The sequence below is a fragment of the Mercenaria mercenaria genome, chromosome 4 (genome assembly GCF_021730395.1).
Source record: "Mercenaria mercenaria strain notata chromosome 4, MADL_Memer_1, whole genome shotgun sequence".
Taxonomy (NCBI): domain Eukaryota; kingdom Metazoa; phylum Mollusca; class Bivalvia; order Venerida; family Veneridae; genus Mercenaria; species Mercenaria mercenaria.
In genome coordinates this window covers 71019204-71034514 of record NC_069364.1, presented here as the reverse complement: position 1 = coordinate 71034514, position 15311 = coordinate 71019204, and the positions used below count along the sequence as shown (strand labels likewise).

The 15311-nt window shown below is 36.1% G+C and overlaps 1 protein-coding gene across 1 annotated transcript; it reads right to left on the bottom strand.

Annotated features, from left to right (window-relative positions):
* Nucleotides 1-2982: 2982 nt before the first annotated feature.
* On the bottom strand, nt 2983-5201 carry LOC123552098 (uncharacterized). The gene is made up of 2 exons (XM_045341482.2): nt 5022-5201; nt 2983-4424 (listed from the first exon to the last, which is right to left on the bottom strand). Exon 2 carries the CDS (start codon nt 4402-4404, stop codon nt 3388-3390), a length of 1017 nt encoding a protein of 338 aa, XP_045197417.2. The 5' UTR covers nt 4405-4424; nt 5022-5201; the 3' UTR covers nt 2983-3387.
* Nucleotides 5202-15311: the final 10110 nt, after the last annotated feature.

The window sequence follows — 15311 nt, the reverse complement described above, 5'->3', positions numbered from 1 at the left end:
CATATTTAGAGGTCGAACGTCAAACGTATTATTTTCCTGTCCGGACCATAGCTCATTTTCGAAGGAATTCTAATATTACATGACACAAATGTTTCCCATAATGAGATGACGTGTCATCATTAACACCAGACCCCTAGCCCAAAGGCCAAGGTCGCACTCAGAGGTCAAACTTCAATAGGGTTTTTCCTGTCCAGCCCATAATTCTATCATCCATCAAATGATTTTAATAACACTTGACACAAATGTTCCTCGTACTGAGACGATGTGTCAAGCGCAAACTCAAAGGTCAAGTCTAATTTCAATAGTGTTGTTTGCTGTGCAATAGCTCTGCCACCCATCAAAGGATTTAATATATTTGCACAAATATTTCCCAGAATGAGACAACTTGTTACGATTTCTAAATGATTTTGTTTTGTTTTTAAATAGATTTAATGAAAACTTGTGCAAAACAACAACACACGTTGAAGTCATTTTTCTAGTTTCTTTTTAGGTCATTTGTAGCTCATTTAAGCATCAAATGCTCATGGTGAACTTAAAGGATCATCAGATGGCGGTCCGTCTTCAGTCGTCCACAACTATTTTAATGAGCATCTTCTTCTTAACCAGAGCGCGCAGTTGTGATGAAATGTGTTTTGATTGGTGTTCTTTCGGATTTCTGCAGTGGCAACCGAAATGAAAAATTGACAATTTTTTCTCCGTACTGGCCCCATTTTAAATAATGTCACAAATTCCTCTGGCAGAAATTCCATCAAACCCGGACTGCAGCGGAGTGGGTGGTACAGGTGCTTATTACGCACATTATTCGGCTAATCCTTCAATCCATTTCTCTACATTTCATTTAACATGGAGGCCAATATGAGATAGCTTGATTAGTGGTAATTTGATCATTCATGTCCGTACTTCCCCGCCTTCCCCCCCCCCCCCCCCCCCCCCCCCCCCCCCCTCAATCAAACCAATCCCATATCCGCCTAGTTTTCTCGTATTGTCCCGATCTCTTCTTACTATTGATTATCATATTGGCTCAGCCGAGTTTTGTATTAGCTCTGTCTGTTTTATATGATATGCACAACTTGTCTAATATCGTGTCCAACATTGCAAAGCTGAATTCATCCGTACAGATTCAGCATTTTGCAAAAATGTAAATGTCCTTTCTACCATTATCATGTTATAAAACATGTTTCTTCTTGCAGCTCAAGTAGGACAAGTTTAAGAAAATGGATCATAATTTTTGTTTCAAAGACTAAAAAGCCTATAATATGATGGTTTATGAAATTACATTACTCACATTACTCTTCAGGACAATTCTGAAAATTACATTTACACATGATTTATCTTGCCTTGGTATTGGTAGCAATGTGAGATTGATAATAAAAAATAGAATTTTGACAAATGTCAGGACAGAAAAGAGCAAATGTATTACATATACTACATACGACAAGGCACGAACTTTTGTACTTTCTTACTCCGACATCAGATTATTCACTATTTTAATTTTTGGAATTTAGCACTATGTTCTATATGGAAACTGGATTGTATTTAGGAAAAAATGTTTGCTATTATAATAAACTTCACTTCCTGTACTATTTTTTGTTTTACATTTGCAAAGTTTGTTTCAATATATTTGACAGAAACATGTTTCACATCATGTCGGCGTTTATCTTTGATTCCCTTCTTCTATTTTCAAGGTCAAAACGGTCATATTTTTCCTTGTACGTGCCAATAATCATTCGTACCCTGATTTTGTATTACAGTTGCAAGATTACAGAGTACATTGTTTAATAATGTGCCTTTTATGTTAAAATCAATGTCAAGACGGGTCAAAACGGTCCGAATCAAGGTCAATGTTGGTCAACACGGATTGATTTTTGCATTTTAGTCTGGAACATAACATATGAGCCGCGCCATGAGAAAACCAATATAGTGGGTATGCGACCAGCAAGGATCCAGACCAGCCTGCGCATCCGCGCAGTCTGGTCAGGATCCATGCTGTTCGCTAACGGTTTCTCTAATTGTAATAGGCTTTGAAAGCGAACAGCATGGATCCTGACCAGACTGCGCGGATGCGCAGGCTGGTCTGGATCCTTGCTGGTCGCATACCCACTATGTTGGTTTTCTCATGGCGCGGCTCATATGTATTAATATGTAGTATCTGAATCTGTATGTGTTAAGTACATGTTTATTGTAGAGGAAAGCACCATGATGGTATAACTGACAACGACGGGATTAGCAAAGATCAAGCACGAGCTTAAGATTGAAGACTATGCTACACACTCTTTAAGGTTAACTTAATTTTAGATAAAAAAAAAAGTGCGACGAAGGATAGTAATTGTATCTGCACATATAAAATTAGTATTTTAAGGAACTTTTTGATTCTCCGCCACTGGGTTGACTTAATATTAATTCATACATTTGTAAATAGATGTTATGAAATAGAAAAAATGGAAACTTCACAGGCCGCTCAACACGACAAAAAATGAAAATGTTGCAGACTCGGTCTGATTGAGCCTGGTCGTGGACAATAGTGGAAATGCATGCTACCGTGCACGTGTTCTAGCCCCGAGTAAAACAAAACCCAAATACTATTAAATTAACATAATTCTTAATTGCGCAGAGCAGATAAACTTCCTCTAATATGTGACCAGTACACATTTTGTATATGAAACAAATATCAAAACTCGTCTCACACATTAGCCAAATTGATTACCTGCCTTGTCATTACATGCACATGCAAGAAAATGCATATCACAAAATGGTAACCTAGTCTCTTACAGTCAATTCATAAATAGATGAACTATTCTCCGGAAGGAACCTTCAATCACTGCCAACAATATCCGTACTTTGAAAAAAGCAAGAAAGAAATCGATGGTTGCCATATCAGGCAAACATCTAAGTTGAAACGAGCCGGCAAACATATCTGGAACACCATTATTTACAGAGCCAGCCAGCGTATCCAAAATGGATCTAGCTAATATTGAAACAATATCTGGATAAACAAATGTGTATTGATATTCAGCAGAAAGCCAATCGACTGAAAAAAATCAAGTCCAATTGCGCATTTCATTAAAATTTACCTCACTGGGGTATTTGTTCATCGGCAAAATGATTGTGTCGACTTTGTCCCAATTAAGAGGTACAATTATAATCGATTGAAGCTGTGCAATTTATTGAAATTTTCCAGTAAAGTGCAACGACATTGTCTAAATAGGGCATTCTCTTCAGATTATTTTTCGTCAGCGATTGAAAAAAAAAGTTCTGTAAGTCCAATTTTAATAATTGTCACCTTACAAGTTGGTTCTAGTAAAGCATGCCGACATTATCCGCAGGAGAATTATTTTCACAATTATTATCATTGTCATACAAAATGTAAAGTGCGCACTTTATTTACATTCACCAAGCAAACGTTTTAGCTCTTGAGAAATGTGCCGACTTTGTTCGCTTCAGGACCTTCTCTAGAGAATTATCATCACTTGACATCAGCTTAAACTCATCCACCTCTTTAAGAAATGATTTTATTCGATCATCTATATTCTTTGTATCTTTGCAAGACGCAAGTAATTTCTTTCTTCTTTCTTCGTATTTATCAACATATCCATATTTAGAGTCTTGTTCTAGTTTACTTATTTCCTCAAGTTTTCGGCGTGACCTGGTGTGATCTTTCTTCACATGAATACCATATTGAGATTCTTCTTTCTTGTCTGTTACACGTTTTTGACGTCCGTTTTCTTGTGCCCTCTGTTCACCCGCATGGTAACTAGACGGTCTTTTCATTTGATGACCGTTCTGCAAAGACTTTCCTCGTGAGTGACTTTGTTCCACATTTGAACTGGAATGTTGTTCACCGTTATTCGGATTTGACATTTTGTGTGGCTCTTGTTTTCTTTGATTACTATGCCTTTTAAATGTTTGCAAGGAAAGTAGAAACATCGTAAGAGTATTAAGTGGTTTTGATTCAATTTTCTTATCCGTCTCTAAAATCTCATCCTCTTCAACTCCTTTAATGGATTTGCCATTCCCGTCAGTGTCAGGATCCGTTTCTAAAGGTTGTTTTTCTATCGTCTCGCTTTCAACTGATGCACTCTTATGTAACTGTTTGTTAGAAGATCTGCGCCTTAAGTCGGCCGATTTTGAGACTCTGTTAGAGGATTCGTACGGGTCCCTGTTTTTAATTGCGTTTTGCAATTGTAACATCTCATCTGCATTTTGTTTCGTTTCCTTCAACATTTTATCAGTTTCTACACCCCTACGAACTTGTTCACGGTGCAGTTCGTATGCATGGTCTTCAAGACGATGGTCAAGGTCTTCATTGTCAAGGTAGGTGTTGCTGTAGTCGAACCGGATGTTGTAAGATGGCGGATCGTCGTGCTCTCCGCGTTGTTTGCCAGAGAACTTTCTGAACGAAGTCATTGTCTTTAGAAAACAGAAATCTGAAACAAAACCATTTAGTAAGTAGATTTCTATTTAATTGATACATTTCATTACAATAGAGAAATGGAACCATTTCCCTCCAGTTTAAATGTAAGGCGTATAAATCGTGAAAATAACACCCTTAGATGTTCTAGTACTCACAGTATTACATTAAATATCATTTTTTTATGATTTTAAGTCTTCTGACGAAACAATAGAAAGTATAGACTATTGTTTTACCTTATGTTTATATAAGTAACTGATTCACACATCCAAAAATCCTGTTTCTCGAAAATTATACTATGAATCTAGTGATGTCGATGATTTTGTGTTATAACTAAAAAGATCAAAGGAAAATTATTTAGTTTCGTCAAGAGAACTGTTCAACATGAATTTAAGCCAGCCTCCACCCCTCTATATATTTGAGAACTGGTGTTTTCCTGACGTTCTCAAGTTTTAAATATATACCACATTTATACTTTTGTACACACACTTTAAACTTCTAAAATAGAGATATACATTACATCTACAATCTGAAATATAAAATATATAAAACCGTTTGTCAAAAACACAAGTCTTCAAATATTTGAGTTGACACGCGGTTAAGTGGTACCTACTTTTAAATGGGTACTGTAAATTTTATTTTAAAAACTCCAGTCAAAATATTTCCATATCCAATTGTTTCACAATGCATGAGCTCCGTTCCTTAGAAACGTTCTCTCTCAGAGGCCGCCGATCACTATCTACCCGTCATTTCCGAATCCCAGCATCTAGTGTCCTATTCTAAAATAAATAAATCTTAGATTTATTTGATAAGGTGGGTATTCATCCTTAGACAGATAATCAATTTACACGTGAGAAGGTTGATTGTGTATGAAGACACGATTAATGCAACAAAATTTATGGCTGTTTACACAGACAATTTGAATGTTTTATACAACAAAAGGTATTGAAAGTATTCATTGAAAATCATTTAAAAGGACAAATTCAACAGTGTTGATATGTAATAGAGTTTAATTGATTTTCCCTTCTTTTTCTTCATTCAAAAGCGACTGACAGTCTAATAAGGAAAAAAACAGTGTAAAGCCTAGTTCACATAGTCCAATAATCAGATATGTAACAGAGAAATGCCACAAAAGAGGCTTTATATTATAAGTGTTATTTCAGATTTTCTTCGGTACCACAGTCAGTTTTAATAAGTCTATGGCTTCTATTATACCAACGGCCATTTACTTCATATAATTTAAATAATAAAATTTATTTTTATACAACGCCAAAAGAGCGATAAACTTAGAAGGGTGGACGTGGCTGTTGTCACATTTGTTATTCTGGGCTATAAATACTTATGGCAGAGGGTTGTAGTCATCAGCAGTTATTGTGCTGATATTTATGTAGTTTGGTAAAGTATTTGATTACTATTTAATAAGCATTTGCGTTATATATTTAATACCCTTCATTTTTAATATATCGCCTCAAGAAGCCAGCTTCTCTTTTGATGTTGGGCTCCAAGTAAGGAGTTACAAATACCACATTAGGTCTCCTATTATGCTACCGGGCTGTAAGTCCTACCAACACATATTTGAGAATATGATCATGTGAACATTCCTTATATACAAATATTTTGAAATAAAGAATAATAGAACCGTTATGATTTGATATCACCACTCTTCTTAAATATGATAAATTGCACCTTTTCACTGTTCCGCTCCGATGTCAAATTTCCCTTTCTAAAATGCAAAAATGATATTTGATGTACTAATAAAAAGGTTGTAATAATCAGTCCTTTAGAAATTTTACAAGTATTTGTAAATATATATGGGGATACGCTTATATAAGATCTTGAAAAGAAAACAGTGTCTTTATTGAGAGTAATAAAAGAAAGGTCTCACATTTCCTAGCAGCGAAAAAGAGCCGCCGAGATTTGAAAGTAATTAACAATGCTAAGATTGCTTTAAACAGAGCGGTATTACTTCGATCCGTTAAAGTATAGATTTTGGTTTTAAACTGTTATAAATGTGTGATGATTTTGAAAGCCTGGGGTATGTAAATATTTACAAAAGCACACATTTGTTAATGTATTTTCATAGATACTTGTCAAAGTTATGCACAACGCAGTGATCAAACAAAAATAATTATACCTTTAATATTGCTCATTTGAGATTTAAATATTCATGCAGGTTTAATAGAAAGCCAAGTCAAGTCAAGCCAAATATTTTATTTGCAAAAACATATATATATATATATATATATATATATATATATATATATATATATATATATATATATATATATATATATATATATATATATATATATATATGCCCATCACCAAATAACTTTGTGGCGGTTTTCATATTTTTCTGCAATAATAGAAAAGTGTGGAATAAATAGTTTTTATGTTCATATCATTCAATGATCAGAATCAACTAAGTTGTGTCGCCGGGTACGTCATGAACTTGTTTAATCTTTTCTTGATGAAAGACTGTCCTAAAGCGTTACCTACTCCATACTGTTTTGTTTGCTGTTTTTTATGTATGAAGTGTCCATTTTGGTTTAAACAATATTTTATTCATATATATTTACAACATGAAACGTTACATAATTACAGCATGAAGGATTGAGTAGAAAGCCAAGCTTATCTGAAACTCTGTCGATTTTCGTAGAGCCTTTTAACATTTATTTTTCTATATACATCATGTATGTAGTTACTTTTATATGTTGATAGTAAAAAGTAAAAGCAGATGCTGCTTTTTGGAGGCGGGTTTATCCGCTTCCAGAGTTATAACTAAATGGTCCTTGTTTTATTCCTAATAACATCTAAGTTCCTGTGCTAAGTCAAATAGTTCCATTAATGTGCAATGCGGATGAATATTATCAATGATTGCATACAGGTCAAACTGACCATTTAGATTAAGCTAGAATCAAATTGCCCCGGATATGACTGCGGATGAGTTCAGGATAGCATCCGTAACGCATCCGTAGAACTCCTAACTCATTCGTAAGTCATTCCGTGTAACAGTTCTGAAATCTGATGTATCCGGGGGCAAGGGAACAAAGTTTTGAACATGCTCAACATTTTGCCACGGATAATATATCCGTAAGGAATCTGTAATAAATCCGTAACAGTTCTGAAAAGATCGTAATATATCTTCAAATGTCGTAACAGTCCGGAAGACAATCACTGTAGTCAAGAATATTGGAGCCATTACGGTTTTATTCCGTTCTAATAACGTTACTTAAGGATCTGTTACGATTGCATAAGAGATTTATAAGGTAACAAATTCGCAAAACCCATTTTTCTTACACATACGGAGCAGTCCGGGGATTGTAATCCGGAACTCACCCGCAAGCCCATCGGGGGCAGTGTGATTATAACTTTATGTAAGATTTATCAGTGATAAAGTAGTTCAGTCAACGGATAAATCACTGACTGCAGTTTAGATTAAGTAAGTTCCAGTTGGTCTGTGAGGTGTTAATGATTTAGGATAACCTTTCAGCAGATCAATACAAACATGTTTATTTGATATGGATGAATACGGAATGTGTAGATGTTATAATGTCAGCGGATTGGTGAAGTACTAATAAGTAAAGGTTTTATATCGAGCTGTGTAACTGACAGGTTTTCCAAAATGACTAGAAAGTATTTAGGCTTGCTGATATTTTATGGTAATATATAAACATTTGGCGTTCGATTGGTTACTTCTTGTAATTTGATGGCACAATGATTATTTATAAGTGTGCACTTAATAGCACAACATATACATATAATTGCGATATTCATACATTTGCGGAGGAGATGATAATCATTTAGTAGGTTTGCTATCTCATTACTGTTTCTATCTCAAGCGCTTGATCTTTTTGTTTCTTTTCTTGAGATAAAATGTGTCATCTGAAAGGTTTAACGAAATTTTATTTCTTTACTGACAATCTTTAAATGCAGTCATTCTCTGCTTCATTTGATCTGTCAACAAGTAGCGTCAACTCTTACAGTCATTGAAATATACAGAAAAAAATCTGCCAAAACCCGCCTCCATCAGGCTTCGGAAGACTTTGATCTTATTACGGTAGATGGTAATTAGTGTGTTTTCGTCAACGTTTTCCAATGTTTGCTATGTTTCTACTTCAGTTGTGTATATCGTGGTTCAACAAACAGCTATCGGTCTGTATTTTTAAATGATACACTTCGTTTCAATAACCCTTGCAGTAAATTAATTTTGAGTTATGTAAATAATTTTCTTCCATGTACCTTTCTTCCTACCATTCTTGTGGTTTATATAGGAGTATTATACCAAACCAGTTCGCACCATCTTACCAATTATATTCTATTACTTCAATTTAGCATCGGTATATACCAATCCACTGACATATATAATAGTTTCAAATAGTTTTCCAATGAATTCATAATTATCAGTCAAGTAGGCAGCGCATTTTGGACAACCTCACTGAGGAAAAGAACTTAATTAATTGGCTATAGTACTAGTATATACAGTGACTGCTCTAACATGACTAGGGGCAGCTTACTTAGAATCACTTGTCCCTCACCGATATAGGTTAGAGCCTCGCTCACGGCGTTGAATTCTTCATGTGAGGAAGCCATCCAGCTGACTTACACAAGGTCAATGGTTTTACTTTTACTACTTTTATTTATTTAGGTGCCCGCCATGAAGAAATAATGCACGGAAGGGCACCTGGGGTCTTCTTCCACCAAAACTGGAAAGTCGCTATATGAACTATAATTGTATCGGTGTGACGTTAAACCCAACAAAACAACGCTTTCATGACTAATAGTCTCTTATGTAGTTACAAACAACAATGCGTCAAGTACATAATACTTTACGAAGCAGATGCGTTCATCTGAGTTCCGTTGTTTATTGGCCCATGCATGACAAAGAAAACAAAGTAATATATTTCAACAATAAAAATAACGTGCTGTTTCCGGCTCCAATACCGAGGTCTGTCAGCATTTTAAGCTTTTTCTCTCGTTTTTTAGTATGACTATATTACTAATAGATCCAGTGCGACTATGGTCACTTTCAGGGCATTTTATTTAGATTTGTTTTAATCAAGCAATGTTCCCAATAAGTTCGATAAAATACGAGCGCAAAACGGGCTTCTGTTGTTCTGTTTGTACAAAACATTTGGCTTATGCTTTTTTCGTGTCTGATAAATGACTGAAGCAAGCATCCATCATTTCTTTTTGTTTCTATTGACAGAGTTTCATATAAGATAATTAACTAACATGTATAGTTACTCAGCCTTTGGCATTATCTTTACGTTGGCGAGTACATCTGGTGTCGGCCCGGTATCATTTCTCCTACTTTGCTGCATAGTAGAACAAGCGTTTTTGGACATGAATTGTGAATTTCACAACAAAATTACAGCAATGGCAGCTCCGTATTTCTAACGTTTAACACTGTCCGTCATGAATAATGAACTTTTTTGTTGCACTACTGTACACCTGTCAAGGCCATTTGGTCCAGGGTACTTTTTACTGTGTTATTTCCGCACAGAAATGTAGTCCTGCAGAAAACAGACAAAACAACTGTTAAATCCATCAGAAATGACACAAATTTACACAATGTCAATAAAATAATTTGAAATGTAACCAGTCAAAATAAGGATGGCTTCAAATTGGAGACTTCACAATTTCAAAGAACTACTTCCTAGGATACAATGACTCAGAAGTACTTCAATACCGGGTGACACCTTTTACCGAGAGTGGTCCGTCTGCAGTACTGCAGTCTGCAGACTAGACTGCATTTCACAATTCGAATGTCATAGCTTTGGAATCGAATTGTAAACTGCAGACTGCATGCAGTTCGCATTTCGCGATTCAAAATGAAAGTATATTGGAACGTTACTCTTATAATTTGAGTAGTAAGTTAGTGGTTGCTAAATAAATGTTAAGGGTCTGCACTCCCTCCACCTCCATTAGAATTGCAGTGCCGGTGTAATGAAGTATTTCGACCCCCATAGAATAACGACCCCCCGGTCATTATTCTATAGAAAATGTGACTCCTTTCCTGTAAAATATTGACTCCCCTTATAAAAAACTGACTCCCTTTGAAAACTCTATAGAGTAACAACCCCGGTCATTATTCTATAGAAAAACTGACCCCTCCAAGTAAAATACTGACTCCCTAAAGATGACTCCCTTCCAATCTCATAGAATAACGACCCCGGTTATTATTCTATAGAAAAAGTGACTCCTTCCATGTAAAATACTCACTGCCGAAATTACTACATTTGAACTCTCATACAATATCGATTCCCGGACATTATTCTATTTAAAAAAGTTACTCTTTCCGTGTAAATCACCGACTCCTAAAAAGACTTTCGACGATAATATCTATTAAAAAGTGATCCCCACCAAACCTAACGGACAATTTTACTAGATCTACAACTCATATACCCTCCATTGCCAATAGTTAACATTTTGATTGTACTACTACTACTGGTGCCGCTACTTCTATTGCTATTACTACATGTACTTCTTCTTCTACTACTACTACTACTACAACTGCTACTACTGATACTATTATACCTGCTTCCACTAATACGTCTTGTACATCTACCTCTTGTTCTCCTGCTGCTGTTGTTGCTGTCACTTATTCCTCTGCTGCTGCTGCTGCTGCTGCTGCTACTGCCAATACCACTGCCACTGCCACTACTACTACTACCACTACTACTACTGCTTTCTATCGTTGCCGCTACAGTACTTTACTGCCACTGCTAAGTATTGCAACTTCTATTAATACTAAGTTCTATGCTAGCAGTTTCTTGTGCAGTTTTCTTCTGAAGAATCACTTCATACCGAAGTTTGCAGGGATTATTGACACTGGTGTGTTTTGTGAACGTATTGTGAATTGTTTTTTTTTTTTCCTGAAAAAAATGTTTACACCAAGATTCAGCGTCTAGAAATAGAATCCCTTTTCCCGTTGCGGAATGCTCTGATTTCTGTGTCAAGTGATGGTATCTGGGGCTAATGGTCAAACGGAAGGACGGACGGACAAGGGCAAATCTATATGCCCCCTCCCGCGAGTGGGGGCATAAAATGCAACAATTAGGCCTTAGATACATGAGTTATCACTAAATTTGACCAAATGACCGGGGTCGTTTTTTTATGGGAGTCAATATTCTTCGTGAGGTTCAGTTTACTTCACGTGGGGGAGTCATAGTACTATGATCTGGAGGTCATAATACTATGACCAGTGGGTCACTTTTTCTATAGAATAATGGCCGGGGAGTCATTATTCTATGGGGGTCGAAATACTTCATTACACTGGCTAGTCTACGGTTCGAAGTTTCCGATTCAAATTGTGAACTGCAAACTGGTTTTCAGTTCACAAATCAAAATGCAAACTGATCTGCAGTCCGCAGTTCATGATTGATAAAGCGAACTGCAAACCGATCTGAAGTTTGAAATTCAAAATGAAAGTATATAGAAACGTTACTCTTAAAAGTTTAGTTCTAAGTAATTGGTTGCTAAATAGAGGTATTCATTTCCAGTGTTTGTTACTGAAACTAATACTAAAAGTGAGTGTTCCCGTACTTATTCTCTTCAACTTTGTTCCTTAATTATTATTTAAAACTTGGACAGAGGCTTTTAATTTCCAGGACTCTATTATCTAAAAAAACTATTGAAAATTATGCACATCTTCAGTCTCTTTAATTTTGTTAGTAAACAACTATTTCTATTTTTAAAAAATACTTAAAATTGTCAGTGTTCCCATACCTGAATACTCTAAATAAATTCTTTGTTCTGTTCTGTTCTGCTAATATACATGCCAAAACAGAATACCAAGATATCTAATTGTGCTTCACGTTTGATATCATCACCAGTGTAGAACATTTATTCAATTGAGGTCTGCTACCAAACATTATAAATTCAGTTTTGGAAGTGTTCATTTTCAGTTTGTATCTATTCAATCCAGTCATTGATTATAACTGCGCATCGTTCGCTTGTGATTCTACGGAAGCGGATGTGGAACAAAAGCTTTTATTTTGCTTTTATTTGCATCGGCAAAACCATAGACTGATATGGATTTGGGAATGACATCAAAAAGAGTTCCAACATAGATGAGATCTAGCCACGGACCAAGGCAACTGCCTTGGGGCACACTGCATTCAAGATGGCGGTCTGATGAATATGCATTGTTGATATTAACCTTACAAGTACGAGGCCTTAAGTAGGAGTCTACCCATCAAAAGCTGTTTCACAGACACCATACTGTGCTTTTAGGACATCTAGTCGACAGTGTCAAATGCCGCACTTAAGTCAATTGCATAGCTTTACATAGCGCAAAAGCAGCCACTCAGGGCACGAAATTCATCCTGGGCTGAACGATCTGACCAGAGGGAGAGAGAGATAAAAAAAAAAAACCCAGAACAGAGAGAGAAATCCCCTTTTTTAGATACAGACTAACTTAGCCTAGCTCTTTGCAATTTGGTTCTTTAACGTACCTGGTGTAAAGGAATGATACACACGAAGCCGTCTTTCGGGGGAAGAACCAGTACAGGCCTCTTAGTTAGACAAGTTTGCGGTTCGCAATTCGAATCGGAAACTGCGAACAGTAGGCTAGCGGGTAGTTTGCAATTCTTATGGAGGGAGATGGTGTGCAGACCCATAATCTCTTTTTAGAGACCACTTACTTAGAACTAAAATTGTAAGTGTAACATTCAAATATACTTTCGTTTTGAATCGTGAATTGCAGACCAGTTTGCAGTTCGCTCGAATTGTGAACCACGAACTGCAGACCAGTTTGCAGTTCGCTCGAATTGTGAACCACGAACTGCAGACCAGTTTGCAGTTCGCAGTTCGATTTGGAAACTGAGAACTGCACACTAGCCGGCAGTTTGCCATTCTAATGGAGAGGGAGGGAGTGCAGACCAATCACCTCAATTTAGCCACCACTCACTAAGTACTTCAGTTATAATAGTAACAATCTTTATACTTTCATTTTGAATCGTGAACTGCAGTCCAGTTTTCAGTTTGCAGTTCGAATCGGAACACAAGAACCACAGACAAGCCGGCACTTTGCAATTCTAATGGAGAAGGAGGTAGTGCAGACCCTTAAATGGAGGGGGAGGTAGTTCAGACCCTTCACATTTATTTAGCAACCACTAGCTTAGTACTTAAATTATAAGAGTAACGTTCCAATATACTTTCATTTTGAATCGCGAACTGCGAACTGCAGTCTGCAGTTTACAATTTGATTCCAAAGCTATGACTCGCAGGGCAGTGCTGAATAGACTTCAGTTTGAAATTTGAATCGTGAACTGCAGACCAGTTTGCAGTTCGCAATTCGAATAGCGAACTGCAGATCAGTCTGCAGTTTGCAATTTGATTCCATAACTATGACCTTCGAATTGTAAAATTCATTCTGGTCCGCAGTTCGCAGGGCAGTGCTGCTCAGAATGCACTTTGAAATTTGAATCGTGAATTGCAGACCGTGTTATGGGAAGACATAAAAAGAAGAGAGACCCAAATAAAGACTTAAATAAAGACTTAAATAACACGCAACACCAGAGCACGTCTTTCACTAAAATGACATCGTCTAACATAAATACCCCTGAATTAATTGGTCAATCTACTGGACTTCTATATGTTCGCAATTGGAATAGCAAACTGCGAACTGCTGACCAACTTAACTCAAATGACAAACAATAGAATCTGTAATTTCCTTATAATTATGTTATATTCACATGTATATTCAATGTTATCTTCGAACAGTAGAAATTGTAATTTCCTATATGTTATATTCACATGTATTTCAATGCTTTATTTGGACTGTCAGCTTTGCTTTAAGTCTGTCAGCACCACGACAATGCGGATAGGGGATGGTGGAGGGGTGGTTGGAGGGCAGAACACGTCTTCTACCAGGATTTTTTTACACTGTGCGTTTATTATATAATTGTATTTAACATTTACTAGCATAAAAAGTCACAGAAATTAGCATGGCATTTGCAATATTAAATAAATAAACTATTTTAGCGCATGCCTGTCAGCGCATTAAGTGAAAGACGAAGATACGTTATCTTAACTAAGTTACATTAAATTTTCTTTGAAATTTAACAGAAAAAAATAAGAAGGGAGCTTACTCCGTAAGTTGATTTATTTTCCTACATAGCAGATAGTCGCCCATGGATCAATTCGTACTTTTTACCGTTTTACCCTCTGTTGAATTTAATTCAATTATTAATGTTGTATTTACCTTTAAGGTGATTTTAATTAAAATCGTTTTTGATCAAAGTTTTCATCTTGGTGTCAAGGCAAGGCTCAAGAGCTTTCGTTACAATACCTTTTGTCACTCCCAGGTCAACAGGTGAACGGCGTCTTTTTCTGATGTAACCTAAATATAGAGTTTAAATTAATCTTTATTCTAACCAAATTTCTGGCAAGGGGTTGTGAGCAAACTCTTTAAAATACATTAATACATCCTTGATAGGTCTTTAATTTTGAATAAAGGCATGTTTACATTTGAATGTTATCAGCTAAGATATTTGACCGACACAGATAAAAAGTTTCTTTATCAATTCAGATTAAAATTTGTTCGGTATTAAAATCTTGAAAATTTCAGGTACTGAACCTACGTGATTCATCAAGCTAAAAGATGTTCATATTATTAGTAGATTTTAATATGTGCATTCCTATCACTTAACCCTTACCCCCGCCAAATTTCTATAATGAACTTGTCCATCTTTTCATTTGGACAGTATCATTACTTGTTAAAAGGGATGCTTACCAAAACGATACTGACTAAATGACGAACAGTGCAGATCTTGATCAGACTGCACGGACGTGCAGGCTGATCGTGATCTAAACTGGTCGCAAAGACAAACCCAATAAGGATTAATTTATGCTAAAAGTAGTTAGCAAAGATAACTAAATACTATTCAGTCTTGAT

Bases quoted from the DNA above. Each gene is read 5' to 3' on its own strand.
- LOC123552098 (XM_045341482.2), bottom strand. From the start codon at position 4,404: ATGACTTCGTTCAGAAAGTTCTCTGGCAAACAACGCGGAGAGCACGAC.